General features: G+C 43.4%; 1 protein-coding gene across 2 annotated transcripts; it reads left to right on the top strand.

The window, feature by feature from the left end:
* Window positions 1–6,368: 6,368 nt before the first annotated feature.
* msl2.S (MSL complex subunit 2 S homeolog) lies at window positions 6,369–14,342 on the top strand. 2 transcript variants are annotated; one of them, XM_018265904.2, is made up of 2 exons: window positions 6,369–7,931; window positions 12,388–14,342. In XM_018265904.2, exons 1-2 carry the CDS (start codon window positions 7,790–7,792, stop codon window positions 13,989–13,991), a joined length of 1,746 nt encoding a protein of 581 aa, XP_018121393.1. In that variant the 5' UTR covers window positions 6,369–7,789; the 3' UTR covers window positions 13,992–14,342. The 2 variants fall into 2 exon arrangements, with proteins under 2 accessions (XP_018121393.1, XP_041420947.1); XM_041565013.1 differs by lacking the exon at window positions 6,369–7,931 and adding an exon at window positions 11,343–11,551.
* The last annotated feature ends 359 nt before the right edge of the window (window positions 14,343–14,701 follow it).

The raw sequence follows: 14,701 nt of genomic DNA on the forward strand, positions 1-14,701 counted from the left end.
AAAAATGAAAGTGTTTTAAAGGAATAGTTCAGCATAAAAATAAAAACTGGGTATATAGATAGGCTGTGCAAAATACAAAATGTTTGTAATATACAGTAGTTAGTTAGCCAAAAATGTAATATATAAAGGCTGGAGTGACTGGATGTGTAACATAATAGCTAGAACACTACTTTCTGCTTTTCAGCTCTCTATGGGACATGGGATATAACTTTTCAGTGAGTTTGCAATTGATCCTCAGCATTCAGCTCAGATTCAAAAGCAACAGATATGACCCATGTGCCCCCTCAAATCACTGATTGGTTACTGCCTGGTAACCAATCAATGGAAACCAAAGCAGGAAGGGTGGTGGCAGACAGGGAGATAAGTCGCCCAGTGACAAATCTTCTCATCTTCGGGCCACTAATCTCCCCAAATGCCTTGCAAGAATATGAATTGCCGGTGGGATGGCATACATTTCCGAAGTTGCCTCACGAGGAAACTTCAGGCGACTTCAGAAAACAAAGCGCCGCATGTGCTTTAGCGCAGGCAACTTTGCATTATAGCGGACAGGAAGACACGCAAAGGCAGTTCTTGGAGATTGTCGCCCAGAAGAAGAGCCGATTAGTCGCCAGGTTGCGTGTCACAACCCATGTGTCACAACCCTTACAGAGTGATCTGAAGGAGTCTATGGCAGAGATATGGGCGGTGGAACACAGGGAGATTAGTAACAAGCCATAAATTTCCGCTACTGCGCAGGCGACTAATTTCTCCGAAATGCCTTACCACCGGTAAGAATGTGAATCGGCGGTGGGATGGCATGCTCGTCATCAGGGGCATTTCAGGGCTTCTTGCTGCCCTGATTAGGCCTTTCCAAAGCCGCCCCCCTTGCACCCGCATACCATTTCCAGCACCGGAGTGCTGGCTACTGTCGTCTGTCACCTCATATCGGCAGCGCCCCTGCGCATCGCGTTGTTTTCTCTGAAATCGCCCGAAGTTTCCTTGTGAGGCAACTTCGGAAAACAGAAGAGACGCTCATGCCATCTCACCAACGATTCACATTCTTGCCTTGGAATGTCATTTCGGGGAGATTAGTCGCCTGCAGTAGCAAAGATTTATCGATTGGCAACTAATCTCCCCGTGTGCCACCACCCTAAGGGTAATGGACACGGGGCATTTTGAGCTTTGCATTTTTGACTTTTTTTTTAAACTGTTAATCCCTTTGCAACCCCAAATCAGCATATTCTGCATAACTTTATGCAGATTATTCATCATCCGTATCAGTTCCTATGTAGTTAGCTTTTATCAGGAGCCAAGTAACCAGCCTGCATGATTTTAAGCTTCAGTTTTATCGTGAGCTTTGTATGATTTTAAAATGTGTGAGAGGAAACTTGAGAACCCAGAGTCACACAGTCATAGTGTCCCTAAGAAGCATATTGTGCTTTCCCCAAAACCAATACAGGCAGGTTAATTGGCTCCCCCGCTGGGACAGGGACTCATGTGAATGATAAATCTGGAGGTGGAGCTGCGCATCACAGTAAGAGCTTTTACACTTGGGCAATTTTGTGTGTGTTTGGGCTCTTACACACAGGCGTTTTTTGCTGCGCTCCCCTGCTTTATCCTTTCTTCCGTTCAGCCGCAGGGGAGTGCTGGAATAGACGCACACAATTATTGTCAAGGGGGCTCTACTCACACAGACGCATGTAAGCGCCAAACGCAGGTGAAATGCAACATGTTGCGTCCCACAGCCTCCTTGACAATAATTGAGTGCGTCTACTCCTGCGTTCCCCCGCGGCTGAACGGAAGAAATCGGAACACGGGAGCGCAGCAAAAAAAGAGCCCTTAGAGATGCAGGTTTGAGCACACCCAGCACCAGCTAATTGATTCCATTATATTCTGCCTGGTTTACTCAGGAGTGTTCAGATTTGCTTTTTATTGCATTCGCATTTCATAGGGTTTATTAGATGCCCAGGCCGCATTCTGTGGTGCTTGAAAAGGAACTAGTTGCGTTAAAAGACCCATATAAATGGAAAATATGCATTACCCCATTTGACAGCTGGAAAGAAAAAAAGGAAAATAATTAAAAAAACGATTAAAGAAATTTAGAGAAGATCAAGACCTGTTTATACGTTGCTAAGAATCATTAATTTTATAACAGACTAAATGTGAATTTAAAAGTGAACCACCCCTTTAGAGCACATGCATTATACACCTGTTTCTTTATTTTATCAATATATTTACAGCTTCCTTTAAAGGGTTGTTCACCTTTAAATTCACTTTTAGTATGATATAGAGATATTCTGAGCCAATTTGCAATTGGTTTTTATTATTTGTGGTTTTTGAGTTATCTGGTTACTAGGGTTCAAATTAGCTTAACAACCATGCATTGATCTGAATAAGAGACTGGAATATCAATAGGAGAGGCCTGAATAGGAAGATGAGTCATAAAAAGTAGCAATAAAAATATGTATGTAGCCTTACAGAGCATTTGTTTTTAAGATGGGGTCACTGCCCCGCCCCATTTGAAAGCTGGAAAGAGTCAGAAAAAAATGATTCCTTTTTGAAAACGTAATAATGAACCACCCCTTTAAGGGCTTTAACACACGGGAGTTTGCTTATGCATTTTTCAAACGTATATATTGTGATTAAATACTTTTTTTTACGCAGCTAAGGGGCAGATTTATCAAAGGTTGAGGTGAATTTTCGAATGAAAAAAAATTTCGAACTATTTTTTTGTGTACTTCAACTAGGGAATAGTCCAAGTTCGATTTGAATTTGAAAAAAAATCGAATATCGAAATGTATAATGTACTGTCTCTTTAAAAAATCGACTTCGACCATTCGCAATCTAAAACCTGCTGAATTGCTGTTTTAGCCTATGGGGGACCTCCTAGAACCTAAGTGGAGTCAATTGGTTTTTCAAATTCAATCGAATTTGCTATTCCTTCGATTCTTATTCGTCCGAATACGGACCTATTTGATCGAAATGGACCTATTCAACCAAAAAAAAAACTTTGACTTAATTTCGGTTGGTCTTTTTGAATTCTGTGAATCCATGGCTGTTGAGAAAATGTGCTTATCACTAGTTCTTAGCAGCTGTAAGAGCGTTATTTAGGCACGTGGTACTGCTACATTACTGGATTTAAAGGGAAGGTTCACCTTTCAGTTAACTTTTAGTATGTTATAGAATGGCCAATTCTAAGCAACTTTTCATTTTGTTTTTCTTTATTTTTTCTTCTTCTGACTCTTTCCAGCTTTCAAGTGGGGGGGGGGGGTCACTGACCTCATCTAAAAAAACGAAATGCTCTGTAAAGCTACCGTTGTATTGTTATTGCTACTTTTTATTAATCGACTATTTAAGCACTTTCCTATTCATATTCCAATCTCTTATTCAAATCAGTGCAAGGTTTCTTGGGTCATTTGGACCCTATAATAGCAATCTGGAGAGCTGCTGAATAAAAAGCTAAATAACTCAAAAACTACAAATAAAAACAATTGTCTCGGAATATCACTCTATATAGATCACTATATCAGTGATCCCCAACTAGTAGCTTGTGAGCAACATGTTGCTCTCCCACCCTTGGATGTTGCTCTGTGTCCTCAATGCTACCAAATAGCCAATCACAGTCCTTATTTGGCACCCCAAGAGACTTTTTCATGCCCTGTGTTGCTCCCCAACTCTTTTTACCTGAATGTGGCTCAGGGGTGAAAAAGGTTGGGGGACCCCTGCTCTATATCATACTAAAAATCACTCATGGGCCCCCTCAGATTGCATAAGATTTTTCCAGCCTGTCCCAGATGCCAGAATCAAACAGCAGATCTTTTACATGTTTTGTGGTCATGTCCCAAAATTGTTAAATTCTGGCGTAAAGTGGTTGAATGTTTGAGTGATAACCTGGAGTTGCCACAGGTCCTCTCTCCTGAAGCCTGTCTTTTGGGAGTCGTGGACAATATGGTTCCGCTGACCCATGTTAGAATTTTGTATCGTACTTTGCTATTTTATGCTAAAAAAGCCATAATCCTTCAATGGCTTCAGCCTGAGCCTCCTTCAGCTCACTACTGGCTTAACTTGGTCAACCGCAATTTACCACTCATTAAACTCACTTATGAAGCTCGTGGCTCCTCAACTAAATTCGACAAAATCTGGGAGAGATGGCTTGAGGTATACCCCAACCCCAAAGTTCTGTAAACGATTTGATCCAAACCTGTCTTTGACGAAAGCAATATTTTATTTGTGAACCTGCTTGAATATTGCATGTGGACTGTATATTTTGATCACACTTGTCTATTTGATATGAACAAATATGTCAGTTTGCCTACTGTTAAATAAAAGTGAACTTTAAAAAAAAAAAAAAAAATCACTCATGGGCTGACAGTACTCTGGTGGACTGGCCCATGGGCCAAATGGACAGATACTTTACAAGGGGCTATAGTTGTGTAGCAAACCTCCAAACTGTCACTTTTTCAGAGGGACAGTCCCTCTTTTGACAGCTCAACCTGCAGTCCCTCATTTGTACTGGAAAGTCCCTCTTTTCTCTGCACTGAACAGCCAGAAAAAGAAACAAAGTTTCTAACTTAATTGGCTTTTAGCAGAGAGCCCAGAACAGCTAACATGTGCAAATAAGATACTTTGTAAGAATTTAGAGACACAAAAAACTGTTTAGATAAGGAGAAATATTTTCAAACTTTCATAACCTGCCAAATTTTGTAAAAGGAACATGGTAATTAGGGGGTGTGGCCACAGAAAGGGGCGTGGTCAAAATGTTGCTGTTCTACGTGCAAAAACATTTTTTGTCCATCTTTTTACTTCCAAAATGTTGGGAGGTATGGTGTAGGGCCACGTTTTAATTTTCTGTTTAGAACAGCAAGGATTTGCAAAGCAACAACTCTTGTTTATTTAAGCCTACGGACTGACATTTTCTGCCAATACTAATACTCCTCGATCCACCCAAATTACAGTCTAAAGGACCAACCTGATTGGCCATATGTCCAGATGAGCATGGGTTTCTTATTCTTTTTTATAGTGAGAACCAATATTGAACCCTTACTGTACAAATACATCTGCATTGTCATGTACTGGCTTTATTTGCAGTGTGTGCTCTCCCTTCATTAGTAGAAGAGGCAGAAGGGCCGGCAGATGGTCTGTCACTAGTCTGTCAGTAGATAAAAGTAATAAGTGCACAAAATCCCTGAGGTGACTGATTGCTTATGAGGTTCTTCTCTTTGATCCTAGAACAAAAAGGCTGCTATATACGCTGGTCCAGAGCGAGATTCAAAATAGACCCTGTCATTCAAGTACATAGAGGCCCAAACAGCCCAATAAATAGTGACCGTCTATGGCAACTTACAGCAGCCCCTCTGCCATTTGCCACAAACTCTGAGCCTTGTAGACAGGGATATTCTGAAACTATTTGCAATTGGTCTTCGTTTTCTGCAGTTTTTGCAATTGTTATCTCTTTGGATGGGACTCTGCTAAGCATTGTGTGCTCTGGGGACACCTGGTGGCGGAGAAGCATTGTGGTAGTTCTTCCGTGGGCCGGCATTAGGGTTTCCACCTGTTCAGTTTTGACCCAAACAGTTTATTTTTTTTCTAAGGCCTGTTCCGGTCTCAACTTTATGTTCGGTTTTCAGCCTTGTGAAAACCGAACAATAATCCGGCCAAATAAAAACCAATTAAATACCAAGATACTCACCTTGACGTGGCTTAGTTATTATGAAGTGCGGTTAATTTCTTGTCATGAAAGAAACAGAAATAAGCAAATCAGTCAAACATAAAAATTGTTTTTCTAAGTGAGCATTGCTGCATTTCAGAGCTTTCTGGATAACGGATTTGTGTTTAATAGATCCCATACCTGTGGTCTTACTCATCAGGCAAAATAGATAAGGTGCCTATGATTAAGGGATACATTCCCGAAACGCGTTAGGTGTCTAACTGCAGCAACCCTAATAAACCACATTCCAGAAGTGCCGTCTGTCTGTCTGAGTTATATATGCCTATAGTGGGGACACTGTCGAATGAGCACCTGGAGGAAGGGAGGTCTGGTGAGCTGAAGCGGTCTTGATTTTTATTTTTGTCTTATCTGCAAAATAGATAGAGGTAGGGTTTTCAGCTGGACATCTCAGTTTGTCAAACAGCTGTCTGTTCAAAATCCATTTAAAACATTGCGAACCAGCAATTTGCATGTAAATAATGTAATAACCCTGACCCGCATCATAGCTCCATGACATCATTGTGCTTGCCTCTGACATCATTGCGCCCCAAGATCACTGCTCCACCCCCAATCCTATCTGCCCCGCCCCCATTGTTTGGGTTTAGCCATTTGCAAAGGTGGCAGCACTAGGGTTGCCATCTGGCCTGTAAAAATGATGGCTGATCCCAATGTTAAAAAGATAAATATATAGGAAGGCCGGTATTTTTTTCCATAATGTGCAACTCTAGCGGCTCACTAAAATGAGCATTGGCCTGGGGTGATGTCTGAGCCCCCAAATAAATCCGGCTTTCTGGGACTCCCTATACAAACACTATTTGTAATGGCTTCCAAGGCTCAGTACAACAACAGGAAGCCCTGGTTACAGTTGTACAATGCAGTGACCCCATTGTGGGAAAGGCCAGAGGGGGGGGGGCTGTCCTCCTGAAACTGGAGTGAAATGCAGGCAATTGGCAGCAGGCCCGAGCACTGTCTATGGAGAGTGTGTGCAACTGCAGCTGGATGCGGATCAGTCAGTTGGCCGGTGATTATCAGTGTATATAGAAATGTCCTTTGTACGTGATGAATCCAGCCACCCCCGCGGGAACATGGACCGTCCCACACACCGGATACAAGCCTGGTACAGGGGCTGCTGCACATAGCGCTTCCCGCTGTAGATGAATCGATTAAAAGCGGCTCTACTGCCGGGTGGTTGCAGTGGGTTACTGCGCTAGTACATAAACAAAAAGCGAATCCCTCATCCCCTGTGCCAGCAGCATATAGTATTTAGCTGTGTCTCTGCTGCATTGTATATCCTGGCAATTGAGCGCTAGGCTAAGCCGTGAAGAGACTGACGGCTCCCAGCATTGTCACACGCAGGATACCCCCCCCCAATCGACTCTTCCTTTTGCCTCGGATTTAATGACGCGCATGCGCGTTGCGCCGCTCCCGTGCACTCCTTTTCCACAGCCCGCGCGCGCGCCGCCCCTCAGCTGAAGCACTTCCCGCCACTGGGCGCGCGAGACAGGAACCGGAGAGAGAAAGTGGCAAGCGCGTGCGTGAGACCCGCATCAACCCCGCCCCCACCTTATACACCGAGGGGAGAAAGAGAGGCCGCGAGCGCCGCTGTACCACACACACATATACACAGAGAGAGAGGCCGCGGCCTGGCCTGATTTTCCCACTCGGCGACGCGCGGCGTTTGTGTACGGAGAGCGGAGTAGGCCGCGCACAGGGGAGCGAGAGGCCCGGATACGTGTGTAGCGGTGTCGGCCTTCCGTGTCCAGAGACTGCTGTTGTTACTAACGGGACGGAGAGCGGGGAGAGTCGCTGCTGCTGCCTGGGGACCAGTGTGTGTGTGTGAGAGACAAAGCGCTGCCCTCACGCGGCGGGGAACATGGAGTCCTCCTGGCCGAGCCCCTAGCCGCTTCCTCTGTGCCGAATATGGGCGCCCGGCCGCCGCCGCCTCCTCCTGCCCTGTGACACCGGGGCCCCTCCGTGCGTGTGTGGGACTGGGGCCGCTATGTGACTCCCTGTGAGCGGGATGTAGTGGCGAAGCAGCACCGACTGCCCGTGTGGAATCGCCTTTCTTTGGAATACGGCGGAGGCCGCGCTCTGGAGGCTGCAATGAACCCGGTGACTGCCACCTCCCTGTACATCTCAGCGAGCCGCCTGGTGCTCAACTACCACCCCGGGGATCCTCAGGCCTCCGCCGAGATCTGCAAGATGCTGCCCTATTTCCGCCAGGCCTTGGCCTGCTGTGTGTGTGGTGAGAGCAGGGGAAGGGCCCGGGAGGCTTGTTGGGAGGGGGATGTTCCATTCAGTCTGAGGATAATATTCCTGCACCCTCTTTATTGTAGCTCCTTCTAGTCTCTTTACTCAATAGTCTATTATTATTATTGGAAAGGACGGGGTGGAAGCCCTCCAGCAGCAGGTGCCTCTGGTCCTTATCCCTCCTCCAGTGTGTGACTTTAATGATTGACAGGGGAGCAAACCGGTTTTTATGCCACTTAATCAGCGTTGTAACTTGGCCTTTAATGTTAAATCCATTGCACGTGTGATAGTGCCGTTACCTTGTCTGTACTCGCATGCACTGAGGACTGAGGTTGGTTAAGGACTCTAACACATAGGCCTTTCTTGCTGCATTCCATGTGGTCGATTTAATGTGTTAGAGCGCAGAAAGAAACATTCCATTCATTGAAATAAGAGTGTAGTCACATATGAGCTTGTGAGTGTGGAGCACAGGTGTAATGCAATTGTGTTCCACCTGCGTTTGACACTTAGGAATTCCTGTGTGAAAAAGAATAGAATGTGTTTCTTGCTGCTTGAACGGAGCAAGAAACTCATGTGTAAGAGCCCTTAGGGTCAGGGCACACAGACAGATTTGTGGAGATTAGTCGCCCGGCGACAAATCTTCTCTTCTTCAGGGCGACTAATCTCCCCTATCTGCATTCCCGCAGACTAGAATGTAAATCGCTGGCGGGATGGCACTCGGAGCGATTCATTTTCCAATGTCGCATGAAGTTTCCTTGTCAGGCAACTTCAGACAACTAAAGAAAACGAATCGGTCCAAGTGCCACCCCGTCGGCTATTTACATTTTAGCCGGCAGGGAGGCAGTTTGGGGAGATTTGTCGCACCAAAGGAGATTTGTCGACGGACGACTAATCTCCCTGAATCTGCCTGTTTGCCCTGACCCTTATAGTAAGACTCACTTTCTCTGTATTTTTATTTACCCTTTGTATATACAAAGACAGAGTCCCTGTGTTCCTGACAAGGGTGCTGATTGGTTGAGTGTAAGCTTTTGATCTTTGCTGGTAAGGAAGTAAGATACTTGGTAGACACCACCCCTTACTACTACCTGGGAAGGAGTTTGGGTACCGGAATTGCCACCCAAACCATTGTATTTAGACTTAAAGGGAATACAAGTACAATACTATTTGTATACCCTAATTAACATTTAAGTTTAAAGGTACTTGTAATTAAAGAACAGCGTCTGTGTGTTCCTTTCTGCTCTGTCCCAGTTGACCGTGTAGTGGAGGCCCCCGAATTACAGACCGACGAACAGTCTGGCTTCTGTTACATCGAGCCTGGAGTCAGAATCCGCAGTGCAGAAAGGGACAGATACTTTCACTAGAAATTACATTTACACAACTTCTAAAGCACTGTAGATTTATAATCAATGTATGTTGGAAATTTGCTTTTTCAGTACTTACATCCCATTTAAAGGATCTCTTTGTTAATGCATAATATATATGTATATAATCAGCCTCTGGTTACACTGAGATACTTACATTTATATTACTGGCTACTGTGTGACTGGTGCATGTATGACTGCTGGGCATTCATACCGCTGTCACTGAAATGCACAATGTGCCAAATAGTATATTTTTCCTTTAGTATATCAGCCGTATTTAGAATCGGAACTACTCGTGTTCTGTCACAATAGTAACTGCCCCTGTCTGTGACTATTCTGACCGAATGTGAGTTGATCAGACTCTAAATACAGCTGTTTTACTAAAGGAATAATACACTATTTGGCACTTTTTTTTTTCTTAGCAATGGACAAACTCTTGGAAGCGCATCCCATTTTTATAGTGTTTTTTTTAATGCGTGGAGAAGTGGGTCCCTAGAATCCACTCCTGCTCTGCTTCTACCCAACATTGTTGTATCTGCTCAGGTGCGGGCAGACACTGAATATATTTGCAAACAGGGATAAACCATATCCAGTGGATCTTTTTTGATGTTATGTAAGATCTCATAACCTATAGGGCAACTCCTTGGCTTTTAGTTTGAACGTGTCGGGTTGTGTGTAACATGGAAAAGTAGCACCGTCAATATAAGTACATCTATGTGTAAGCCTTTATGAGCATAGAGCTTTTTCGTTTTGTGTTGCCGTGTTCCGTAGCCACACCCCTGCACGGGATTGGTTTGTGTCTGGTCTGCCTCTCTGTTGACATTGTAAGTCTGTAGCCGCAAGAGCTGAGCTGAAAATGTGCTTTATGTGTACATGGAGCCGGCTCCACCTTGTGTCTGCTGCACACTGGAACTCCTTCTTACTGCAGGCTATGCAAAGCTTACACATTACCATACACGCTGAGAAATAATGCTGTAAAACCTTATGAGTTTTTTTCTTTTCCCCTTTCTTTGGGAGTGGTTGTAATGTTAAAATACTTGTAGTTAAATGTGCTTGCATTTATAAACACAGCTGCCGGGGCTTATACAGTATGTTAAAGGTGAAGGAAAGGCTTGGCGGTGCCAAATGTTATGCACCCCAAGTGATTGTATTGACTTACCTGAAGCCTGGGGTTATACCAGTGAGCACCACGGAGCTATCCACTTCTTCTTTCTCCAAATTTCCCGGGGCAAATGCATGATGCAGTTGAGCGAAATAGCCGACTTTTTAGTTAAAGTTCTGCTTTTCATTCTACTGTGCATGTGCAGCCACACGAAGAAGTAGGAAGAGGTTAGTGGATTGCTCCGTGGTGCTCACTGGTATAACCCTGGGCTTCAGGTAAGTCAATACAATCACTTGGCGGTGCATAACATTTGGCACCCCCAAGTGCACCCAGCCTTTCCTTCTCCGTAAAGCTTTTCATTCAGAAGTATAGTAACAAACAAAATAATGCACGCTTTCATCCCAAAGTAATTTTCCATTCTAATGACCATATCTGTTTAAAGGGGAACTATCACGAAAATGAATGTTTAATATAAGCTTCCTCATACTGAAATAAGGGAAATACAATCAATTAAAAATTCTGCATTGTTTCTGAAATAATCAAGTTTATCTTCACTAGCCCTCTCTCAGCATCTGTTTCTCTTCATTCTGTCTTCATGCAGGAGTTGGGTATCAGATGAATGATCCAATATATTTTATAGGGGGCTCCCTTTCCTAGCAGATGTATTAGAGCTCACTCAAATAACTGATTTCAACACAAACAAAATAACTGACTTTTGCACAAATTCTGCATGTAGAGAGACATGATGTCTGGTGATTTTAATAGCACGAGCTCTAATACATCTTCTAGGAAAGGAAGCCCCTCCTATAAGATATATTGGAAGTAACCGTCAATGAAAATCTGACACCCAATTGCTGCATGAAGAGAGAATGAACAGAAACAGACGCTGAGAGAGGAATAGTGAAGATAAACTTGATTATTTCAGAAACGGTACAGAATTTTTAATTGGTTGAATTTAGAAACTTTATTATTTCAGTATGCTGAAGCTTATATTAAATGTTCATTTTTGTCATATTTCCCCTTTAACATGCATCCCCAGGAGTGGTGGATCTGTGTCATGCTGCAGTGGACAATGTGATTCTCCAGTAGCCTGGAATGCTATGAGTATCTCTACTAAAGGATGCTGGAGAAAAATCCCACTACCAACCCACGGTGACCGTTTTCTGCCTTTATGTGCCCTGTGGTTGTTCACCTTTGGGTTAACTTTTAGTATGATACAGAGTGATATTTTGAAACAATTTGCAATTGGTTTTCATTACTTGTGGTTTTTGAGTTATTTCGCTTTTTATTTAGCAGATCTCCAGTTCGCAGTTTCTGCACTCTGGTTGCTAGGGTCCAAGTTACCCTGGCAACCATGCACTGATTCGAATGAGACTAGGATATGATTTGAATATGAGACTAGGATATGATTCGAATAAGAGACTAGAATATGATTCGAATAAGAGACTAGGATATGATTCGAATAAGAGACTAGGATATGATTCGAATAAGAGACTAGATTATGATTCGAATAAGAAACTAGATTATGATTCGAATAAGAGATCGGAATATGATTCGAATAAGAGACTGGAATATGAATAGGAGAGAGGCTGAGTAGAAAGATGAGTATTAAAAAGTAGTAATAACAATAAATGTGTTGCCTTACAGAGCATTTTTTTTTTTCGAAGGGGTCGATGACCCTCTTTTGAAAGCTGGGAAGAGTCAGAAGAAGAAGGCAAATAATTAAAAAAAAAAATAATGAAGACCAGTTGAAATGTTGCCTAGAATTGGCCATTCTATAGCATATTAAAGGTGAAACACACATTTAAGCGTGTCTGACCAAGTAGAGTGTTTTGGTGGTAGGTCTTTAAACTGACACAATTCCAGGCAGTCTTATATCCGGCCAAAAGAATGTTGCTAAATGCCAAGTTAGAGCTGCTATATACTCAAAGCCGGAACAGTTTCACGACATGTTGTTGACTTGCTTTTCTTTTTCATTGTTTTACCAGGAAAATTGCTGGAAGATCCCATTGCACCCGTCAACTCAACCTGCCAGCACTATGTGTGTAAGCCGTGCAAGGGTAAGAAGATGGTGATGAAACCTTCTTGCAGCTGGTGCAAAGACTATGAGCAGTTTGAGGAGAACAAGCAACTGAGCATCCTGGTGAACTGTTACAAAAAGCTGTGCGAATATATCACGCAAACGCCGCTGGCACAGGACATATTATTAAATACAGTCGAGTGTTCTGCAGACATTTTAGCTTTTCTTCCTGAAGAACCTCCAGCTGAGGAAGAACAGGAAGTCCCCTCAGAACCATCCTCCCCTTTGTGTCCCTCACATTCTCCATTGGCAACGAAATCTGAAAATGGCTCCGAATCTGAAGCAACCATCTGTCAGCTACCACAAGACAGACCTAGTATTGAGCCAGAGTTCTTGCTCTCTAATGGATTACCCAATTGCAATGGGCTGTCTGAAACTGAACTCCCTGTAAATATCCCCTCCCCTGAAAGTCCCAGTCCAATGGACCTCTGTTGCACAGCAGTTGACATAAAAACAGAAGACCTATCGGAGAGCTTAGATACGGTCTGTGATCCAGTCTCCGCTAGTGACTTGTGTGCCGCAGGACTTGATATTTGTGGCTATAATGATGATCTTAAAAGTGGTGGCCCGTTGTTGCTGAGCGTGGAAGAAGTCCTGCAGAGCTTAGAGAGCGTTTCAAATTCAGAGGTCAATGACTGTGATTTGCAACACAGTCTGGACAACACAACGTCTAACGGGGCTTTCTTGGAACTCTGTCCCCAACCCTTAACTCACACTGTTTTGCTGTCTGACAGCCACGCTCCAGCACATGGGATCTCCTGTACCGCCGCCACCCTAAAAATGGTAAAGACGCATCGCAAGCGATCCCGTTCCGAAAGTGACAGTGAGAAGGTGCTTCCGTTACCGATCTCTAGCATCATACTTGGGCCAACTCTGGGATCTCCTGCACCTCTGTTATTGACGCGGGAAAACAGGAACTTTTTGCAGCCGATGGCAACTGTCCCCAATGGGGGTAGCTCACCCAAAATCAGCAAAACCATTCTCTTGTCTAATAAAAACTTGAAAAAGAATCCGGAGCATGGTCCCAAGAAACCCCATCAAAAATCGAAACCGGCCTTGCTGAAAACGAAAGACAAGGTAAAGGAAAAAATCTTCTCCAACAATGTGATGCCCGGGAGTCCCACCAAAACTGTATATAAAAAGCCGCAAGAGAAGAAAGGCTGCAAATGTGGACGTGCGACCCAAAATCCAAGTGTTCTTACGTGCCGAGGACAGCGATGTCCTTGCTATTCAAATCGCAAAGCCTGTCTGGACTGCATTTGCCGTGGCTGCCAAAACTCATACATGGCAAACGGAGAGAAGAAGCTGGAGGCATTTGCAGTTCCAGAAAAGGCTCTGGAGCAGACCAGGCTTACGCTGGGCATTAACGTAACGAGCATTGCTGTGCGAAACGCCAGCACAAGCACCAGTCTCATCAACGTCACAGGGTCCCCTGTAGCAACTTTTTTAGCTGCCAGTCCCCATGACGACAAAAGCTTAGACGAAGCTATAGATCTTCGATTCGACTGTTAAATGGGACGGCTGTTCCCTGACTTGAACAAAGCAGGCGAATGGCAAGCAGTTTTTTGGCAGCTATAGATCTGTTTGGTTAACTTTGCCGGAACTTCAGCATATAGGTCACTTGTATCAAGTGTGTTCATTGCTAAGTTATGTGTTCTTTGTATGTGAGGGCCGGGAGGGAAGGGGCAGTGGGGTGGGACACGAAAAAGAGTTTGGTGATAAGAGAAATTGTAACCCTAAATTCTGTATGTCTTTGTTTTTCCTCTACTTCAGTTCCCATGTTTGAAGCACCTGATTTATAGAAAACAACCTTTGGCAAAAAGCGCAACCACAAAAATAACATCTGTCATGAATTCTTTGTAATCATCCGACCAGCCTGTTTTTGTCAATGGTTATGTAAAGCTTGTCTATTTTTTTTTTTTGCAGGTAATAAGCAGTTTAGAACTTTTCAACTGAATTTTCATTTCAGTCACATATAGAACGACACCACATTCAGACTTTAGGTGCACATTTTACAGTATATATTATTGGTAACTCTTCTTAGGAAAGAAAAGATGAATTTACTCCTTTTTAAAGTGTTATACGGAACAAAAAGCACTGAGTATTAAACACGGCATGATGTAAGAGTTTTAATATATATATATATATATATATATATATATATATATATATATATATATATATATATATATATATATATATATATATATATATATATATAT

Source organism: Xenopus laevis, chromosome 5S (assembly GCF_017654675.1).
Source record: "Xenopus laevis strain J_2021 chromosome 5S, Xenopus_laevis_v10.1, whole genome shotgun sequence".
NCBI classification, from domain to species: domain Eukaryota; kingdom Metazoa; phylum Chordata; class Amphibia; order Anura; family Pipidae; genus Xenopus; species Xenopus laevis.

What these genes read in the sequence shown, in the direction of transcription:
- msl2.S (XM_041565013.1), top strand. Translation starts at nt 11,377, where the DNA reads ATGCTGAAGCTTATATTAAATGTTCATTTTTGTCATATTTCCCCTTTA. An exon ending in AATCCCACTACCAACCCACG is followed by an intron (nt 11,552 to 12,387) that starts GTGACCGTTTTC and finishes TTGTTTTACCAG; the next exon opens with GAAAATTGCTGGAAGATCCC.